General features: G+C 49.5%; 1 protein-coding gene across 1 annotated transcript; it reads left to right on the top strand.

Moving 5' to 3' along the window:
• The first annotated feature begins 2133 nt into the window (after positions 1–2133).
• Positions 2134–10289, top strand: Pck2 (phosphoenolpyruvate carboxykinase 2, mitochondrial). Its single transcript, XM_051195680.1, has 10 exons — positions 2134–2334; positions 4227–4472; positions 5037–5221; positions 5308–5511; positions 5875–6062; positions 6364–6526; positions 6684–6902; positions 9093–9230; positions 9406–9501; positions 9672–10289. The coding sequence occupies exons 1-10, from the start codon at positions 2306–2308 to the stop codon at positions 10124–10126; spliced, it is 1923 nt and encodes a 640-aa protein (XP_051051637.1). The 5' UTR covers positions 2134–2305; the 3' UTR covers positions 10127–10289.
• The last annotated feature ends 1211 nt before the right edge of the window (positions 10290–11500 follow it).

Genomic DNA, 11500 nt, shown 5'->3' with positions numbered 1-11500 from the left:
TTCAAGGGCTGTCTGAAGGGCATCCTGGGCTTATCTGGGGACAAAGCTGTTTCCTGAGACTTTAACAGCAACATCCATTCTACCTTTGATAATGGAACCAGCATTGTTCTCAACAACCACTTTGTCAAGCTCCTGTCCAGGTATGACAAAGAATTTGGCTACAGCAACAGAGTGGTGGGCCTCATGGTCTACATAGCTTCCAAGAGTAAGAAACCCCGGACCAGCTGGACATTGGTGGCGAACATCTTTACTCCCAGCACTTGGGAGGCAGAGGCAGGCAGATCTCTGTGAGTTCAAGGCCAGCCTGGTCTACAGAGCAAGTGCCAGGACAGGCTCCAAAGCAATACAGAGAAACCCTGTCTTGAAACACCTCCACCCCACCCCCAAAAAAAAAGAAAAGAAAGAAAGGAACCCTGGACCAGGAGACCCTTCTCCAACTCAGTCCCCTGCACACTGAGCATCTCCCCTCACAGTTTCTATCCCAAACCCCTAGAATAAGTGGGGACTTAAAAAGCCTTTAGGAGAACTGGAGAGATGGCCCAGCAGTTAAGAGCATTGACTGCTCTTCCAGAGGACCTGGATTCAATTCCCAGCACCCATGTAGCAGCTCACAACTATTTGTAACTCCATTTCCAGGGGACCTGGCATCCTTACACAGACATACATGCAGGCAAAACTCAAATATACATAGTAAATGGAGAAGAAGATGATGATGATGAAGTCTTTAGGATATCTCAGTAAAGTCCACTGTGGGGGCTAGGGGAAATCTATTGTCCACTGTGGTGGCCAGGGGAAATCTATTGTCCTCTGTGGGGGCTAGGGGAAATCTATTGTCCACTGTGTGGGCCAGGGGAAATCTATTGTCCTCTGTGGGGGCTAGGAGAAATCTATTGTCCACTGTGGGGGCCAGGGGCAATCTATTGTCCACTGTGGGGGCCAGGAGAAACCTATTGTCCACTGTGGGGGCCAGGGGAAATCTATTGTCCACTGTGGGGGCCAGGAGAAACCCATTGTCCACTGTGGGGGCCAGGGGAAATCCATTGTCCACTGTGGGGGCTAGGGGAAATCTATTGTCCACTGTGGGGGCTAGGGGAAATCTAGTCCACTGTGGGGGCTAGGGGAAATCTATTGTCCTCTGTGGGGGCTAGAGGAAATCTATTGTCCACTGTGGGGGCCAGGGGAAACCTATTGGTCTTTCTGTCATCCCTATTTCAGGCAGGCTCACACTTTGCAGTATCAAGCTGACATCCAACAGAGCCAGTTTATATTATCCCAGCTCAGCAATCCAGCAGAAAATGAGCTCATTTCCAAAGTTTACAGAAAAAGTCTCAGACAAGGGTCTCATGTCCCCATCTCTGAGCATCCTGATGGCTGTGGTCAGAGTGTGGGCCACACAAATTGGCCCTAACAGAAGCAAGGGCAGACTGACATGAACCTGATGCATCTCCAGAAGGCCAAATTGTGGTTACCAGAAAGAGAATTCTGAGCAGATGTTCACCACAGATGTGTTGAGTTTGAAGCGCTACAGCACTTGGGTCGTACACACCCAGTGTTACTGAGTTGAGAAATTACTCAAGGACTTTATGATAATGACAACATGACAGAAATGTTCCTTAGGATTGGGAGGTGAGGGGGTAGAGGATCAAGGAAATGTCCCTGGGCCTGAAAGTGCCCACCAGTTTCATGGTGCTAGAGAAAACTCCCTTGATAAAAAGCAGGACAAGGACAACAGTTGTTTGTTTTCGTTTTTATTTGAGGACTGGAGAATTTAGCATTGGAACCCTGGAAAAGAAAAGCCTAAGGCTAGGAGTACTCGGGAAAGGAAAAGCCGGTCCCCGAGGTTTTAAACATCTGGTTATTCTGGGCTCCCGTTCTCGGTCTCTTCCCTCATTCTTAGCTTGTCTGACATTCGATGTCTCTTGGTTGCTATCTCTAAGGAGCAACAGGCTTCAAAGTTACATCAGTAGCCCTGCAGCGTGGCGGGTCGTGGGGCGGAGCCTCGGAGTGGGCGGGACCCAAGGTGAACCCAAGCCTCCAATGGGGATAGTAGTCTTAAGGGTATGATGCCTGTAGGGCGGAGGCTTCACCAGAGCTGATGCTTGGAACCCCGGCCAGTGAGCTGGCCCACAGATGGGCGAGAGAACCAGCTAGGTACCGCCCCGGCGCCTGCCCGCCTCCTTTTTAAGCGCCTCCCGCCTAACCTCAGCTCCCTTTGGTTTTGCCTCGCTCCTTCCTTCCCCGCCTTCCTTGTCTCCCCCGACTGCACTGGTTCCTGTGGCCACCCTGCAGCGCCAGCCCAGGTGCCATGGCTGCTATGTACCTCCCGAGTCTGCGGTGAGTGACCCATAGCCTGGGGCCCACTCCGTGCTCCACCATCGGAGCTGCCTCCGCTTGTTTCCCATCCTAGGAAGAGACTGGCAGGGCGGCTGTTTACCAGTCTGGGTCTCACGGTGGTGTACCCCCCCACACACACACACCATCTCCAGCCACGCGAGCTCCCCTACCCCTCCCTGCCGGCTTGCCCTGTCTTCCATCTGCCACTCTCAATCTCTCCTCCTTCCTCTTTGCCTTCCCGAGCCTGTCTCTGCAAATCGCTTACTTACCAGATGTAATTCTTTCAGACTGGGGTTCCCAGACCACCCCTCAGTACTGTGAGGAGCCATAAGGCCCTGAGGCCAAAGGGCTTGAGCCTTTGGGAGCCCAAGCTCCAAGCTTCCTAAAGAAGGTAGAAGGTAAACATCATTCGCTGCCTCCCGAGAATGAACCCTGGCATGAAGCCCAGTGAAGCCTCAGGGAACTGGGGACTTGAGGGGGGGGGGGAGAAGGGAGGGAAGCAAGATGTGGGGCAGATTGCCTTCTTTTTAACTTGGCTGGCTTCTTCCCCTAGCGGGTCCTGGGCCCCAAGCTTGTCCTGGCTGCCTTCCTGCCATAAAACGGGGTCTCTCCTCTGTGTTTCCTCTTCTCCACGGTCTTTGACATCGAGTCTAAACTGACTCCTTATCCCTCCTACGCAGTCCATGTGAGTCCTCCCTGAAGGATGGTGCAACGGTCCCTCTTAGAGGCATGCAGGAGGATGGGGATGGGACTGGGAGAAGCAATGCTTCATATAAGGCAACTGGAGCCAGATGCCAGCTTTCAAAGCTGTGCCTTTAAAATTAATTTTTCAAGGAAACGTTCCTGGGCAGAAAAAGGTACACGGAGCCCTGCTTTGCTGGGTCCCCAGCCCCCTAGGGCCACACTAAGCATGCTGCCTTTCTTGTCTTCTGGAAAACAGGCCACCCAGGCCCAAACCCCCACATCCAAGAACTCCATTTTCTTCTTTCCCAGGCATATAGCCTGTGATCCGAGTTTCCTGTCCTCTTATGTTCTGACCCCTAAAAGCATGCAGCTTCTAAGGCTGCCAGGGAATGCATAGGCTCAAGCCACCTTAGTCTACTGTGGGTTTCTGGAAGGTGAGACCTTGCACATGAGAAGGGTAACTACCTCTCTTGGCCTTTACTATCTTGGGTCCAGACCAAACACAGTAGACCCTGCCCTTCTGATGACTTGGGCATGGACCCCTGACCAGTGACATTCCTTCTTCTTACTCAGCCTTTCACTTAGTTAAAAAGAAAAAAAAAAAAAACTTAACTAACCAATCATTGTTGACAAATATACTCCCAGAACCCCATCATCAGTTTTCTTCATGCAAGAATCCTAATCTAAAAACCAGGTATTGGAAGAGGGTTTTTCTATCTCATAAGCTATACCCACTGTTGGGGCATTTACATGAGGAAAAGATAAAAATAACTGCCATTTTAACATAAAAACTGTGACTGGAAAGAACATTGGTGAGGTTCTTAAAAATAGCCTTAAGAAGCTCTCATCTGGGCAGTTCCTTGACTCAGCCACAGGGTTCTTGCTTTTTTCTAACCCTACAGCCGACATAGTAAAACAGGGTGTGGGCTACACGTGCAGTATCAGCGTGCACACTTTTACAGCCAGATATGTGCTTTTATGCTTACTTGACCACCTCTCTGTCCCTGAACAGGAGACGCATACCTCATAAAGGCCACAAGTGCAGGTAGTCTGAACTCATTTCACGTACTGACCATGACCTGATCTTATTGCCTGCAACCGGATGTGCTTTAATTCTTTCCTGGGGCACGAGCTTCCTGTCCTCCCTCCCAGTGGCTGTCTCCCATGATAGCCACTGGATGGTTGCCTCTCTGTTTTGCCTCTTATAGGTTTAGCTGGCATGGGCTGAGGCCCTCATGCTGGTCACAGTGCCGTAGCATCCAAACCCTGCGTGTGCTCAGTGGAGATCTGGGCCAGCTGCCAACTGGAGTCCGGGACTTTGTGGAGCGCAGTGCCCGTCTGTGCCAACCAGAGGGCATCCACATTTGTGATGGGACTGAGGCTGAGAACACAGCCACACTGGCCCTGCTGGAAGAGCAGGGTCTTATCCGGAAGCTCCCCAAGTATAAGAACTGGTAAGCCTTGAAGCTAGCAACCCCCAAAATAAAGGGCTCTTTGAATGCACCAAGACAAAGATATTTCTAGACAATACCAGTGGAATGAGGGGAAATGGACTAGGAAGTGAATGTTTCACATTAAATGAAAAATATATGAATTTACAAATTGGAGCTCTTGCTTTTTTGGGGGGAGCCTAGTGCCCCCTCCCACTTCGTGAAACATTTGCCAGGGGTAGAGAGGTTCCAAAGCTGGGCCTTGCAGAAACCATCTCTTAGTGACACAAACCCTAAAGGGACTAAATTGCAATTGGATAAGAAAACATACAGCAAACAGACCTGGAATCAATGTTGGACTTACAACGTGAGTCTGGCCAGGCTTAGTGGTACATGTCTCTAATCCCATCACTTAAGAGACAGAAGCAAGTAGATCTTTGTGAGTTTGAGGCCGGCCTGGTCTACAGAGTGAGTTCCAGGACAGCTAGAGCTGCATGGTAAGATCCTGTCTTGAAAAAAACATAAAAAGAAACGACTCTGAAGGTAAGTAAACTAGACACCATTTCCTGGCAATCCTCTCTCCTGCAGCTGGCTGGCTCGCACAGACCCCAAGGATGTGGCACGGGTAGAAAGCAAGACGGTGATTGTAACTCCTTCACAGCGGGACACAGTGCCCCTCCTGGCTGGTGGGGCCCATGGGCAGCTGGGCAACTGGATGTCCCCAGATGAATTCCAGCGAGCTGTGGACGAGAGATTTCCAGGATGCATGCAGGGTAACAAGTCAGGGACACCAAAGCAGGGGCATGGAAGATATGAGTGGGCCTGGAATCCTTCATCCAAGTGACACCTTCCTCCACAGGCAGAACCATGTATGTGCTTCCATTCAGCATGGGTCCCGTGGGCTCCCCACTGTCCCGCATTGGAGTGCAGCTCACAGACTCAGCCTATGTGGTGGCAAGCATGCGTATTATGACCCGCCTAGGAACACCTGTACTTCAGGCCCTGGGAGATGGTGACTTCATCAAGTGTCTGCATTCAGTGGGCCAGCCCCTGACTGGGCATGGTGAGTTCCTACCCTATCTAGAGCAGGACACTGAGTCCTTCCTGCACTCAGAGGGAGCCCCAAATCTGACCCATCCACAAAGAAATTGTGGGTGTGAATGATCACTCCCCAAGGCCCTGGGAAGCATTCTGGACTGGAACAACACTGTTTGGAGAACAGTTTACACAAGACTCAGGAGTCAGTCTCCATGTCTGAAAGAGGCACAAGAGCTGACGGGCACTAAAAATGGGAGTGAGGCTTAGCTACCCCTGGGCACTGCCAATGCTTCCAAATGTCTCTTGGGTCAATCCTTGGTCCCTCCAGTCCTTGACACTCAGGTTTCTGATGCCACTGCCAGCAGCACTATGACCCCATTGTCTCCAGGGGATCCTGTGAGCCAGTGGCCATGCAATCCAGAAAAAACCCTGATTGCACACGTACCAGACCAGCGGGAGATCGTCTCCTTCGGCAGCGGCTATGGTGGTAACTCCTTGCTGGGCAAGAAGTGCTTTGCCCTGCGCATCGCCTCTCGCCTGGCCAGGGATGAGGGCTGGCTGGCAGAGCACATGCTGGTGAGGGCCTGGTGAGGAACTGAGCGGCTGTGGAGGAGGGGGTAGTTGGGGAACCCTTGGCAATCTGCCTCAGCCTTACCTCCTTCCTGCCAGGTGCCAGGAAGGTGAGCCTGAAGTTTTAACCCCAGGCTGCTGAACACTGCTACCCTTGCCCTGGTGGCAGGGCAGGACACCTGCTTAATGGATAAACATTAGTGTCCATTCCCCGCTTCCTACCCCATTTCCCGCTGGCTGTCCTTATCCATGCAGACTATGCCCTGACCTTTGGTGACTTCATTCTGTCCCCTTTCCTTCAACACAGATTTTGGGGATCACCAACCCTGCAGGGAAAAAGCGCTATGTGGCAGCTGCTTTCCCCAGTGCCTGTGGCAAAACCAATCTGGCTATGATGCAGCCTGCATTGCCAGGCTGGAAAGTAGAGTGTGTCGGGGATGACATCGCATGGATGAGGTTTGACGGTGAAGGTGAGGGGCCCTTTTCCTCAGCAGCCAACATGAGCCCATACCTCAGTTAGCCTAGCAAAGCCTTTCTCTATTAGATCTAGGGTCCAAAAAGGGGACAGGGACCTCCTCAGCCTCACAGCTCAGCTTTTCTAAGGGTCCTGTCTTTCACTTTTGGCAGGTCAACTCCGGGCCATCAACCCTGAAAATGGCTTCTTTGGGGTGGCCCCTGGCACCTCTGCTACCACCAATCCCAATGCCATGGCCACAATCCAGAGCAACACCCTTTTCACCAATGTGGCCGAGACCAGTGATGGTGGTGTGTACTGGGAAGGCATTGACCAGCCTCTTCCACCTGGTGTCACTGTAACCTCTTGGCTCGGGAAGCCCTGGAAACCTGGTATGTGGGTGAGGACGTTAGGAAAAGGGCCCTAGGACTCAGAATTTTTTTTTTTTTTTTAATGTAGATGTGTGTTTTGCCCACAAGTGGATCATATGCATTGCAGTGAACAGGGCATCAGGTTCTGTTGTGAGCCACCATGTAGGTGTTGGGAATAGAACCTGTGTCTCCAGCCTTAACAATTTTAACAGGGAAAAAACCCTCTACAACCCTAGCTTTTTGTAGTTTCCAACACCAGACAGGATCTGTTCATGTTAACCGAGCAGTGGTGGTGCATGTCTTTAATCCCAGCATTCAGGAGGCACAGGCAGGCAGATCTCTGTGAGTTCGAGACGAGCCTCATCTACACAGTGAGTTCCAGGACAGGATCCAAAGCCACAGAGAAACCCTGTCTCTGGGAGAAAAAAAAAAGAGATCTGCTTGTGCCCCTGATCCATTAATCATTGCTTGGGGATCTAAGTAATTACTTAACTTCCCTTAAGTCTTCCCAGCCACTTGAATGGGGTTTATCATAGCACTCACCTGTTGTGATTATGGAAGGCTTAAATAATACATAAGAGGAGTTTAACATGCTGTCAAATACATAGCACTTGTTAATAGTAAATATAAGCTGGGGTTGTGAGGGAAGAACTACTTGGAAAACTGCCACAGAAGGAATTGGGCCAGTGACATTTGGCCTGTTTGGAAAGAAGAAACCCTGTCTTCTTTGCCACTTGGATAATGTGTTCCCTTGCTTATGCCAGTATCTGAAGTTACCCTACCCTTCCATCCCTTGCTATACTGTAATCCTTCTGCATGAACTCAGGCTAGCACTTTACACTGTCCTGGAGAATGATTTCCTGACCCTGTCATTACCAGTGTGCCTTAGAGAACCATCCCTCCCCAAGCCTTGCCCTCTCAACAACCAGCTTTCTACTTCCTGCTGCAGTTACAGGGAAAGAGCACAGCAGAGGAAGGGCTTGTGGTCACTGAAGGCCTGAGTGTTCCATTTGGCCTAGCAGTCAACCTCCTTTTGATCCGCCTTTATTTTCTCTAACACCATCATTAAGTCCCCCACAGTATCCCCACCCAACTGAGAAATCCAAAAACGATAATCTTCCCTACAGGCTTGTTTCCCAAGCCTTTCATCAACTCTGAATTCACTGATACAACTAGAGAGTCTTTAGTTCCCAGAACCATAAACACCCTGCACCAGGGTCCTAGGCTGGGGGGTGGCAGGGACAGACTTGCTGACCCATGGCTCCCTCACGCCCTACTTCCAGTCTGACCATCATCTTCCAGTGGAGAAGGCACTGTGCCAGTTCGGTGTCCCCAGTGATGCTCACGTGAGCCTCTCTCCCATATACCTAAAGGTGTCAAATGCTCTGCGCTCCTCACGTTATGTCCCTGATTGACTTACCCAAACCTACCACTCTGTCAGGGTCTGGGCAGGCCCAGAGAAATAACCAAAGTTCTATTAGTTTACAACAATGATTGGCCTAGCATGGAGGCTCAGCATGTTAAAGTGCTGATGACCTGAGTTAGATTCTCCAGGACCCTCGTGGAGGAAGAAAACTGAACAAGTTGTCCTCTGACTTCCACATGCATGCTATGGCAACCCCTAGCCCCCATCATGACAAACAAATAAATATGTGTAATAAAAGCAAGTCCTGTTTGCATTTTGATAGCTCAGGAGATTATCTTCCTTGGTTTGTTAATGAAGAGCCAATTGCTTGAAATACTGATCTGACATTCTTGGGTTTTGCTTTAGGGTTAGGAAAATTAGTTTGGGAAATAATAATTCTGTAAATAAAGTTTCTGGGAATAAAATTATTATGACCTCATGCCAGTATCTGCTTCCTTAAGTCTCAGTCAATGCCAAGTATCCAAAGTGCCCTGTCAAATCCCAGTTCCTCTCCCACTCATGTCTAGCAGTACCATCATTGATGGATAAATAGCCTGATCTTTATGGGAAGAGGTCCTGGATTCCCTCTCTCTTTTTCCTTACCACACATTATAAGCAGCTGATGAAACTGAAAGAAACCTTCCTTGCAAGGGCTGGAGACAGAGCTCAGTGGTAAAAGACTTGTCTAGCACGTGTAAGATCTCAGGTCAAGCCTCGGCATCATGAAAAGAAAACAAGAAAATATATATCACAGTGTATGCTCATATATATCAGTGTTGAGAGTGGATATGCATTTCCTCTGGCAGGTGACAAGGAACCTTGTGCACATCCAAATTCACGATTTTGTGTCCCGGCTCGCCAGTGTCCCATCATGGACCCAGCCTGGGAAGCACCAGAGGGTGTCCCTATTGATGCCATCATCTTTGGAGGCCGCAGACCCAAAGGTAAACAGCATGTGGACTGTGTGCCTCTGTAGTAAAAGGTCCATCTCTGCAGTCACTCCAACCTTCCTGTACTTACAACTCACAACCAGCTGCTGCTGTCTATCCCCTTCTCCCATGGTGAATGCAAAATTTGTAGGAAACGGGTTGTCTATAAACCTGTTCATTGGTGTTCTAGGAGTACCTCTGGTGTATGAAGCCTTCAGCTGGCGCCATGGGGTGTTTGTAGGTAGCTCCATGCGCTCCGAGTCCACCGCAGCTGCTGAACACAAAGGTGAGTTTACATCTCTGTCCCTGCTCCCACATTGGTCCACCTCGACTGCCTTTCTCCCATCCCTTCTCTTCACTTTCCCTGAAGGTATTTCAGAACTGGGAACTTTTACCCAACCTCTGCCAGCTGGACACAAGGTCCCCTTCCCATCCCTACCCTCCTTTATGTCCTAGGAAAGATCATTATGCATGATCCCTTTGCCATGCGGCCTTTTTTTGGCTATAACTTTGGACACTATCTCCAACACTGGCTGAGCATGGAGGGACACAAAGGAGCCCGGCTGCCTCGTATCTTCCACGTTAACTGGTTCCGGCGAGATGAAGCAGGCCGCTTCCTGTGGCCAGGTTTTGGGGAGAATGCTCGTGTGCTAGACTGGATCTGCAGACGATTAGAAGGAGAAGACAGTGCCCAAGAGACTCCCATTGGGCTAGTACCGAAGGAAGGAGCCCTGGATCTCAATGGCCTCAAAGCAATAGACACCATTCAGCTGTTCTCTATCCCCAAGGACTTCTGGGAACAGGAGGTTCGTGATATTAGGAGCTACCTGACAGAGCAAGTTAACCAGGATCTGCCCAAAGAGGTGCTGGCTGAGCTGGAGGCTTTGGAGGGGCGTGTGCGAAGAATGTGACCTGAGGCTCTAGGCTAGCAAGAACATGGCACCCCCACCTGGGTATGGAACTCCCAGGCTCATAGAAAACAAGAACAATTTGATATTAAAGTGTGTGAGTGTTGGGAGGCCAGGCCACAGACCTCCTCCCATGATGTCTGATAAGAAATTCACGTTTATTTTATACGTCTGTGTTGTTTTCCCTTCCCATTTGTCTTCGTAGGCTTCCTTCTGATACTGGTCTCTTACTCACAGTAAGAACTTTCAGAAGAAGGCATTATTCATGTGAAGAATGTAGCCTGGTATGGAGATGCACGCCTTTAATCTAGAGGCAGCCTGACCTCAGGAAGTATGAAGCCAGCATGCCTGGTCAACATGCCAAGTGCCAGGCCAGCCGGGGCTACAGAGTAAAGATCAGTCTTTGGAGGGTGGGGACACAGCAGACTGCTCAGTGTCTAGGTTAGGGTTCTTTGTTCCACACAGACATGCAGAAACTTCATTCTGCAGTGATGCATCTCCATTGCTGGTTCTTATGCTGGTTTCCTCCTGCCTGACACAAACCAGGAGCTATTTTTTCTTTTTTTTAAACTTGAGACAAGGTCTCATGAAGCCCAGGCTGGCTTCAAACTCACTGTGAAGTTAGAGTGACCCTGCACCCCTGACCCTCTCTGTCCCTACTGGCAAGCATACCACCGAGGCCAGCTAGACAGCAGCACTTCTAGAGCACTGTGTAGACTAGGCACCATTCTAAGCACGTTATGAATAGGAACTTTCATAACTTTCACAGCTCAAAATACAGAGTTGGACTGAGCATAATGGTGCAACTTAAAATCCTAGTACTTGAAGGACCCTAGCCTATCACCACAGCAAGAGAATTGTATACATAACCCTATTTACAAAGAAAGAAAACCATAAACCAGAGATTATCCAATGAATGGCCCACAACTTTGTCCATATGAACAGCAGAGGTCTATTTTAAAAAAAAAGACTTGACGTTCAGAGGGGAACATGTTGAAAAGGGTCTGGGAAAGACAGGAGAGGGGAGGAGAATTTGATCAAAAGACACTGTATACGCATAAAACTCTCAGATAATAATAATAATATATGAGAAAAAGAGGAAAACCTTCAAACAAAATGGAATTCCTAGAAAACCCCTCAGAAGAAATAACTGGATGAGGAAATGCTGAGTGTTCTCCAAGGAGAAAATGGTGGAAAACTAGTCAAGGAAGAAAGGTTTACTAAAGGTCAGGGTGAACCACACAACAGAACGCCGAATGGAATACACTACACATAAAAATACAGCTGGTGGGAAGGTTGATCGGGTCTTAAGTTACAGCATAAGCAAGGTCTAACGTTCTGCTGCACTGTAAGGTAGCTATGGATAATGTCACAAAA

The sequence above is a fragment of the Phodopus roborovskii genome, unplaced genomic scaffold (genome assembly GCF_943737965.1).
Source record: "Phodopus roborovskii unplaced genomic scaffold, PHOROB, whole genome shotgun sequence".
Taxonomy (NCBI): Eukaryota; Metazoa; Chordata; class Mammalia; order Rodentia; family Cricetidae; genus Phodopus; species Phodopus roborovskii.
This window is presented reverse-complemented; position numbering and strand designations above follow the sequence as displayed.

Coding starts and splice junctions, on each gene's coding strand:
- Pck2 (XM_051195680.1), top strand. CDS start 2,306: ATGGCTGCTATGTACCTCCCGAGTCTGCG. Junction 6,063..6,363: donor GGCTGGCAGAGCACATGCTG/GTGAGGGCCTGG, acceptor CCTTCAACACAG/ATTTTGGGGATCACCAACCC. Junction 9,502..9,671: donor CGCAGCTGCTGAACACAAAG/GTGAGTTTACAT, acceptor TTTATGTCCTAG/GAAAGATCATTATGCATGAT.